The sequence below is a fragment of the Chiloscyllium plagiosum genome, chromosome 4 (assembly GCF_004010195.1).
Source record: "Chiloscyllium plagiosum isolate BGI_BamShark_2017 chromosome 4, ASM401019v2, whole genome shotgun sequence".
NCBI lineage: Eukaryota > Metazoa > Chordata > Chondrichthyes > Orectolobiformes > Hemiscylliidae > Chiloscyllium > Chiloscyllium plagiosum.
In genome coordinates, this window is record NC_057713.1 from 101,152,151 (window position 1) to 101,162,260 (window position 10,110).

The following is a 10,110-nucleotide window of genomic DNA, read 5'->3' on the forward strand; positions in this document are numbered from 1 at the left end:
ATGTATAGCCTTGAATATTCATTTCCCAGGCCCTGTCCACTTGAAGCCATGTCTCAGTTATCCCCACAATATCGTATCTGCCAATTTCCTAAAGAGCCTCAAGCTCATCCATCTTATTTCTAATATTTCGTGCATTCATATATAGTATTTTTAATTTGTTACTGCCCTCACCCTTCCTATCAACCCCTATTTCACTCAACCTTACGGCATGATCTCTTTCTGAGTTTTCTGCTTCATTGATACCGTTGCCTTTCTTGACTTCCCTTGTTCTAACTTTCCCTTCAGTTTCCTTCTTAAATTTCCAGTTTGTCCCCTTTCCTCCACTATTTAGTTTAAACGTAGCTGTGTTGCAGTAGCAAACCTGCCTGCCAGAATACTGGTTCCCAACCTATTAAGGTGCAAACCGTCTCTTTAGTATAATTTATGCTTATCACAAAAATACTCCAGTGATCCAAGAATTTAAATCCTTGCTTCCTGCACCAGTTCCCCAGCCACACGTTCAAGTCCATTATCTCTCTGTTCCTGTCCTCTCCAGCCCAAGGAACTGGAAGCAAACCAGAGATAACCATCCTGGATGTCCTGCTTTTTAGCCTTCTTCCTAGTTCTCCGAAGTCCCGCTATAGTATGTTCCTCCTCTTCTTCCCGACGTCATTGGTGCCGACATGTACCACCACCTCTGGCTTTGCTCTTGAGGATTTCCTGCACTCTGTCTGTGATGTCCTTAATCCTGGCATCAGGAAGGCAACACACCATCCTTAAATCCCGCAGAAACCCTATTCAGTTCCTCTCACTATGGAGTCCCCTATCACCATGGCTCTGTGCGATGTCTGACTCCTCAGCTCTGCTTCCACGCCAACTTTTGATTGACAGACCTGGCCACCTCGCGGACTGGCAGTGTCATCTGTCTCTACTGTTTCCAAAAGACTCAACTTGTCCCTGACAGGTACTTCCCCTGTGGTCTCTTGCACCTGTCTTCTCTCTGCCTTCCTCATCGTCTTCTCTCTTCTGGTATGGTCAGTGTAATAACCTTGCTGAAGGTCCTGTCCAGAAAGATCTCGTTCTCTCAGATGAACCTAAGGTCCTCGAGTTCTTTCTTCAGTGCATTTCCAATGAAGTGTTTGATTCTGCTGTAAGATCATTGCTTGCCCTGAAATGTTGAGCTGAAATTTATGGTCGGTGGCTAAATAATAACACTCACTGCTGACCTCGAACAAAAGTATACTACACACAATTCTGCTCACAGGAAGGATGCTGTTAAACTTGAGGTTGCATAAAAGATTTGCAAGGATGTTGCCAGGACTGGATGGTTTGATCTACAGGGAGAGGCTGAATAGGCTGGGGCTATTATCTTTGGAACTTCAGAGGCTGAGAGGTGACCTTATAAAATCAGGAGGGGCATGGATAGGGTGGATAGCCCAGGTCTTTTTCCTTGTGTGGTGGAGTTCAAAATGAGAGGGTATAGGTTTACAGTGGGAGGTGATTTAAAAAGGACCTGAAGAGTAACTTTTCATGCAGAGGGTGGTATATGTATGGAACAAGCTGCCAGAGGAAGTGTGGAGGAGGGTACAATTACAACATTTAAAAGACATCTGGATAGTACATGAACAGGAAGAGTTTAGAGGGATACTGGCTAAATGCTGGCAAATGGGACTCGGTCAGATTGGGATGTCTGGTTGGAGCAGACAAGTTGGATTGATGGATCTGTTTCCATGTTGTATGACTTTATGACTCCATAAAGCTGAATATGAAAGTCTTTAGGACAAAGATTATCTTGGGCTCCCATTGCTTACTGGATTTTCAAAGGACTGGCAGAAAGGAAAGAATAGGAAGCCCACTGGCTGTCAACTAATGATCCACAAAGCCCCTTGAGAAGTTTGAGAAGTGGGGGGGGGGGGGGGGGGGGAGGTGATATCCAACTCAGAATCAACTTTTCAAATCGCATTCCAGTGAAGCAGAGCAGTCTGTTACATTCTTTTCGGAGCCAATTAAAGTATCTCAGTTTTGTTTTAACCTGTTCTGATCTTTTTGTACCAGTGCGAATACTAGGTCTTCATAAGCCCTTCCAGCCCATTGTGCTGCTAACCCTCTGAAAAGCTTCCTGCTCTCCTCAGCAAGTCAGCAATAATGCCCGATGTGGCTGACCCTAACTGTGCTGAGGTCAGGAAAACAGCGCCTATGTCCTAGAGATACCCAGTGCCTCCTGATCTATTAGACCGTTTTGATTTAAAAACAGTTTTGTGGGGCTGTTGAGGCATGTGGCCAGGACCCAAATTATTCATGTTTCCGGCACCACTTTGGACACCAGGGTTGGATTTTCAAAGGTGAGAAAAGTTAATGATCTTTTAAAAACATAAGACCCATTTTATTTCAGTTTATTAAATGATTCATGCTGCCAACACTGAGTGCTGAGAACATGATTGATTAAATTGCTGGACAGACTTGAAACTGTGTTGCTTGGCCCTGCGAAATAGTTTGCTAATTTTTTTATTGTACCAGGCCCCGAGAATCATGCCTGTTCTTCTTCCTATGCTTGCAACAAGAGAGTCTCAATCTTCTACACAGTCGTGGCAACAAATAAGTCATACGAGTTATATTTCACCGGTGTTAGCCCTCAGAACCTACGCCTAATGCTCCTCAATACGGATGACAGCAAAGTAAGGAACTATTGATGCCACAGCTCACGTTTTGTCTGTCTAATTTCTGCCATTTGCTGAATCTTAGTATGTTTTTCCTCATTAACCACGTGTGAGAATGGGATGTTGCCTGCATGTGTGTCTGTCTGTCTGAGGAACTTGTCAGGTGTAGAGAGGGAGGACCTGAGGATCACAGAAATAGTTGGCACCTAAAGGGTGATTCACAAGAGGAGGCAACTTTAACCTCAATCATCCTTCAGAAAACTGGACCATTTGGTAAAATTTTGGCTTTACATCTTACCCAATTTTTCTCCCCTTAAAGTTAATATTGGATAGGTCCAATTCCTGTGAGATTTCCATCTGGAAACTTAGATTAAAATTTCTTGAATGCACTGAGAAAGAGGTGATCAAACGCATGAGGAAGACAGATGGTGAAAGAGTGAAGATGTGGATGGAGAGGGAATAATACTGAGCATAATCTGGTATAGGAGTATCTAAACTTCAGTGCATGAAAATAGAACCCCTTTCTAAAAACAGTGAGTGAATAACATGCCAACACATCAAAGACATAAATTCTGAACATTGTCTGCACAGTGATGTGAACCTTAATTTTTACTCGTCATTGCCTGGTATACATTGTTTGGTTCCTACTGTCTTACATCTTGTCCGCTGTTGGTACCAGTCTCTCTATCAGCTACACATATACACAGCTTTGTATAGACATCCCAGGAAGATTCATAGATTCAGCACCAGGAGGATTTGATAAAACTTCCTACTATTTGGATCCAAGTTGAAGAGAATATAGCATAAAAATGAACCAGCTATAAATCTAGATTGTAACTTTTAACCTGCTCCATTCCCCCTGAAAATTGGGAACAGGGAACTGGGATTAGGCATCTGCTGTCAAGCGTTGGAGCATGTGACAAATCAATGCTCAATTTAAAATGGGAGATCCTAGGAAAGTGCTGGCTACAAGCATAGCAAGAAATATGGCATACACAGAAGATTATTATCTGTTATCTTTTAAAGGAGCATGCTACACATATTACACAGTAAGATTTATATTATTTGGTTGTGACTTTAATGATAGATTCTCAAATAGATTTTTGATTGTCTTGAATTTTTATTTACTTGTTGTATTGGTAGAGACAGTGTGAGGAGCTTAAAACACCCAGTCAAACAGGGTATTTCTGAAAAGGACCAGAGAAGGGTTAACTATTGTGTGTCAAAGTATAGCATTGTTTGGGACAGGACAGAGAGTCTATAAGTTAAATCACTATGCAGTTCACTTTGGATGAAAAGAAAGACTTGCATTTATGTAGCAGGAAGTAAAAGGCAATAAATAATCATTTTGTTTTTTAAAAAAGGTTATATGCTTGGCAATATATTACTCCACATCTCAACGACTGGATGTGTATGTGAATAATACCTTCGTACCCCCTACTAATGCAAAATGGAATGCTGACAAAACTGACTTCACACTAAAGGGCCCAATCTATGCAGGTAAACCAAAGTCAAACCGTTTTCTTTATGAATCACCTGGATACTGGCAATAAGTGCACCAGACTTCAAGTGAATCTGCAATGAAATAAATGTCTCACCAACTGGACTTAGTTGAATGTAACACAAGCATTAACAACACTGAAATAGGCCTTTTGGCCCAAAAGGTGTTTCTGTTCTTCTCGAGTCTCCTCCCAAATATCTTCATCTTACCTCACCAGCACATCCTTCTCTTCCTTTCTCCATCATGTGTTTACCCAGCGTTCCCTTAAATTTGTCTAAATGATTCACCTCAACCACTCCGTATCTAAACAAGTTCCACATTCTCATCACCCTCTGGATAAAGGTGTTTCTCCTGAATTCCTGATCAGATTTCTTGGTGACTACCTATCTGGACACTTGTTTTGGTCTCGTAATGAATGGAAACATTTTCTCTGTCACCTTGTCAAACCTTTCTGTAACCTTAAAGAACTCTGTCAGAGCTCTGTGTCTTTTCTGGGAAAAAAAAAGACACTAATTTTTTTTTGATGTGTACTGCCGCTCACTTCTGATGTCATTCTTGCAGATCCTTTCTGCGCCTTGTCCATTGTTTCTTGATCCTTTTTAGAACACGGTGACCAGAATTGTTTCACAGTGTGGTGCAACCCCACGGTTCTATATTAATATAATTGTTTTCTTGACACATCTCATTATGTCTTCACAGGAGAATTCACTCCCAAGTTGGACTCCTCTGTCATTGGAGAAAATTACTTTGACAGAACCTATCAGATGCTTAACGTTCTGGTGAGAGGATCAACTCCAATTGAGGTCCATACAGCTCCTGTCCTTCACATCTCCTTTAATCTACCTGCAATGACCGTGCATGAATTTTACGGCCCCAATCTAGTAGAAAATCTTGCCCTGTTCCTACACGTACCTCAAAGAAAGATCCGCATTACTAACATTGTGCGTGAGAAAGGGCTCCGCAGGAAGCGTGCTACAGGGATCACAGTTGAAGTGGAAATCGGAGACCCGCCCTCAGAGCATTTTTCTGTGGACAATAGTAACTCTACCAACACCACCTCTACTGAAGGTAATCAGAGACTTTGTACATCTGCTGCTCATCACTTTGTGTGTACCTGAAGAATGATATCCAGAATAATTGACTGTGATCTCCAGGATGAGTAATCCAAATGTTGAGTATTCAAATCCCAATAAAGCAGATTATTAAATTGAATTAAATAAATGCGGCAACTTCCAGGCCAATGCCAGGGAAGTGATCAGGACAAACTGTGGGATTGTCTTAAAAACAAAAAAACAACTGGGTCATTAATCTCCTTTGGGGAGTGAACTTGTCGTCTACAGGGCATGGATTCAGTCCCACACTATAAGGATAAATCCTCATTGCCATCTGAAATGACATAACGCCCCAATAGCCACTGAACCACTGGGACTCCCCTTCCTCACCCCATCACCACATGAGCTGTATCAGTTCAAGAAGGCAGTTTATCACCACCTTCTCATCCATTGCTGGGCACCCTGAGATCAAGATTTTCTTAACATAAAAAAATTAGCTCGTCTTTAGATGTTAATTACAACCTCCTCCAGCAGCACATTCTTACAACAGTGAAGCAGACCATTCAGTCCAACTAGTCACAATTGGTGTTTATCGTCCTCAACACAAAATCCTAATTGCAATTTCCCATTGTGCTTCTTTATTCTTCTATCAACTTTCCTTCGGCCACCAATCAGATCTTTTTTGTAAATTGTCTCTAATTTAACAATTCATTCCAATGGTGATTTCACAGAATCTAACTCACTCTTTTAAAAAAAAACTCTTCCAGATCTACATCTCTTGCATTCAGTTTTAATATTTATTTCTCCCCTAGTCTATACCTGTAATCACTGGAAACAATTTGTTTATTTTTATTCTGTGCTAACTCTTCATGGCTTTAAGCAGTTCCATCAAATCATCATTGAATCTCCTCTATTCTAATGAAACTGACCTGATTTTCTTCAACAGTCAGACAAGTGGTAAAGATATTAAAATATGTGCTGGTGTGTAGACTCATTGATCTACCCAGTCTTGACTTTGTATTCCCAAATATTCAGAATTCATTAAAATCTATCAATCCCAGTCCTGAAATCCCAAAATCATTTTCAGCATTCTCATGTTCTGGGAGGAGAGAGTTCCAGATCTTTGATTCCCTTTATGTGAAGAACTGCTTCAAGATATCACCCTGAATGACCTGGGCCTAATTTGAAGGTTACTCCCCAGCTTCTTGACTCCTTCCACCAGGGGAATTAGTTTCTCAGTGGCTTGCTTATCAAAAACATATCAAATATTTTTAACTTCCTAAAACCCTTTAGCAGGTCTCAGACAAGTTGCATTTACTAATATTTTCCTTATAATTTTACCTTCTGAGCTTCAATATCATACTAGGTGCATTAAGTGTTCAAAAATCCAGACGATTTTCTGGTTCTTTATTTAACATAATTCAGGCATTGAATGAGAACACGGCTACCTAGGCTAGAATTTATTGTTAATCCCTAATTGTTCTTCTAAAAATGATAGCAGGTCACCTTCTTGAGCCACTGCAGTCCAGGGGGTAGAGGGACACCAATGATCAATGCTATTAGGTCAGGAATTCAGGATTTTCACCCATTGACACTAAGGGAATGACAGTACAGTACCAAGTCAAAATGAAATGTCATTTGGAGGGGTACTTCCAAGTAGAGGTGTTCCCATGCATCTTCTGCCCTTGTCCTTTAACACGTTAGAGATCATGGATTTGGAAGATACTGCTGAAGCAGCATTGGTGAGTTACTGCAGTGCACTTATAAATGTTACACACTGCTGTCAATGTGCATCAGGGTTGAAGGTAGTGGAACAGATACTAACTAGGTGGCATGCTTTATGCTGAACAATGTTGAGCGTCTTGAATATTGTTGAAGCATTACCTACCCAAGCAAGTTAAGAGTATTTTATCATACTCCTGACCTATGCCTTGTAAATGATGGACAGACCTTGGTAAAACTTACTCATCATGGAGTTACAAGTGTTTGATCTGCTTTTCTAGCCACTCTATTTATATGATTAGTCCAGTCAATTTTCAGGTCAATGGTAAGCTGCAGAATATTGCTTGAGGGTGATTCAGTGATGATAATGCCATTGAAATTAAAGGGGCAGTGGTTAGGTTCTATATTGTTGGAGCTGGTCATTGCCTGGCACTTGTGTAGCACAACTGCTACTTGCTAATTATCAGTTCAAACCAGGATATTGACCAGGTCAGTTTTGTATTTGGACATGGACTGCTTCAGTATCAGGTCTGAAATGGTGCTGAACATTGTACAATCATCAGCGAACATACCCACGTCTGACCTTATAATGGAGGGGAAGATCATTAATGGTTGGGCCTGAGGAACACCTGCAGAGATGTCATGAAGCTGAGATACCTGGACTCCAACAACTACAACCATCTTCTTCTGGACTAGTTATGACTGGAACCACAGAGCTTTTTCTCAGTTCCGATTCACTCCAGTTTTTCCTTGATGCCATACTCAGTCACATGCAGTCTTGATGTCAAGGGCAGTCACTCTCAACTCATTTCAGGAACATAGAACGTTACAGCGCAGTACATGCCCTTCAGCCCTCAATGTTGCGCCAACCTGGGAAATTAATCTGATGTCCATTTAACCTACACCATTTCATTATTATCCATATGTATGTCCAATACCCATTTAAATGCCCTTAACATCAGCGAGTCTACTACTGTTGCGGACAAGCCGTTCCATGCCCCTACTACTCTCTGAGTGAAGAAACTATCCCAATATCTGTCCTAAATCTATCACCCCTCAATTCAAAGCTATGCCCCCTCATGTTAGCCTTCACCATCCGAGGAAAAAGGCTCTCACTGTCCACTCTATCTAACCCTCTGATTATCTTATTTTAATCGATTATTTCAATTAAGTCACCTCTCAAATGAAAACAGCCTCAGTTCCCTCAGCCCTTCCTAAGACCTTCCTTCCATACCAGGCAACATCCTAGTAAATCTCCTCTGAACCCGTTCCAAAGCTTCCACATCGTTCCTATAATGCAGTGACCAGAACTGCACACAATACTCCAGGTGCGGCCTTACCAGTGTCTTGTACAGCTCTTGTACATGACCTTGTTACTCCGAAACTCAATCCCCCTGCCAATAAACACCAACACACCCTATGCCTTCTTAATAACCCTATCAACCTGGGTGGCAACTTTTAGAGATTTATGCACCAGGACACTGAGGTCTCTCTGTTCATCTACACTACCAAGACTTTTACCATTAGCCCAGTACTCTGCATTCTTATTACTTCTTCTGAAGTGAATTACTTCACACTTTTCAGCATTAAACTCCATTTGTCACTTCTCAGCCTAATTCTGCATCTTATCTATGTCCATCTGTAACCCACAACATCCTTCGGCACTATCCACAACTCTGCCTACCTTAGTGTCATCCGCAAATTTACTAACCCATCCTTCTATGCCAAATCACTTATAAAAATGACAAACAACAGTGGCCCCAAAATAGATCCTTGTGGTACACCACTGGTAACTGAGCTCCAGGATGAACATTTTCTATCAACCACCGCCCTCTGTCTTCTTTCAGCTTGCCAATTTCTGATCCAAACTGCTAAATCACCTTTAAACCTGAAACTCTGTATTTTGTGCAACAGCCTACCGTGTGGAACCTTATCAAATGTCTTACTGAAGTCCATATAGACCACATCAACTGCTTTACTTTCATCCACCTGTTTTGTCAGCTTCTCGAAAAACTCAATAAAGGTTAGTGAGGCATGACCTACCCTTGACAAAACTGTGTTGACTATCCCTAATTATTCTTTTCCAGATGATTCTCTCTCTTATAACCATTTCCAAAACCTTACCCACAACCGAAATAAGGCTCACTGGCCTATACTTACCAGGGTTGTCCCGACTCCTTCATATACAAGGGAACAATGGTTAATATCATCCAGTCTTCTGGCACTACTGCTGTCAACAATGATGACATAAAGATTGAAGCCAAAAGCTCTGCAATCTCCTTCCTAGCTTCCCAGAGAATCCGAGGATAAATCCCATCCGGCCCAGGGGTCTTATCTATTTTCAGATCTTCCAAAATTGCTAAAATCTCTTTGTCAACCTCAATCCAATCTAATCTAGTAGCCTGCATCTCTATATTCTCACTAACATTGCCCTTTGTGAATACTGACAAAAAGTATTCATTAAGTGCTTCCCCTATGTCCTCAGATTCCACACACAACTTTCCACTACTATCTTTGATTGGCCCTAATTTTACTCTAGTCATTCTTTCATTCCTGATATACCTATAGAAGGCCTTAGGGTTTTCCTTGATCCTATCTGCCAACTATTTCTCATGTCCCCTCCTGGCTCTTCTTAGCCTTCTCTTTAGAACTTTTTTGGCTAACTTATAACTCTCAAGCCTCCTAACTGAGCCTTCACGCGTCATTCTCACATAAGCCTTCTTCTTCCTCTTGACAAGAGCTTCAACTTCTTTAGTAAACCATGGATCCCTCTCTCAACAACTACCTCCCTGCCTGATAAGTATACAATTAGCAAGGGACCCGCAGTAGCTGTCCCTTAAATAAGCTTCACATTTCAAGTGTGTTCATCCCCTGCAGTTTCCTTCCCCATCCTAAATCTTGCCTAATTGCCATCATAATTGCCTTTCCCCCCGTGTATCTCTTTCCCTGCGGTATACAGAGGAACCTCGATTATCCGAATGTGACGGAATAATCGATTATTCAGTTCATCGATTAAATGTCTTTCCTCTGGGGCTTGGAGTTAAAGTCTACTCGTTCAGGAGACTGCAGCAGCTCACATCGCACGAGGCCCCGCCCCCAACCCCAACCAACACTGCCCCCAGCACCTCCCCCTGCCCCCAACACCTCCCCCCTCACCCACCTCCATTACCCCACCCCCAAAACCGGTTCCGTCCCCAAC

At 41.8% G+C, this 10,110-nt stretch overlaps 1 protein-coding gene across 1 annotated transcript in view; it reads left to right on the forward strand.

Annotated features, from left to right (window-relative positions):
• pkhd1l1.1 (PKHD1 like 1, tandem duplicate 1) overlaps positions 1-10,110 on the forward strand; it is a 237,775-nt gene that overhangs the window by 216,765 nt on the left and 10,900 nt on the right. The window contains exons 72-74 of the mRNA XM_043689364.1: positions 2,497-2,654; positions 4,001-4,136; positions 4,837-5,205. Coding sequence (XP_043545299.1) covers positions 2,497-2,654; positions 4,001-4,136; positions 4,837-5,205 — 663 coding nt within the window. The remainder of the gene's footprint in view (positions 1-2,496; positions 2,655-4,000; positions 4,137-4,836; positions 5,206-10,110) is intronic.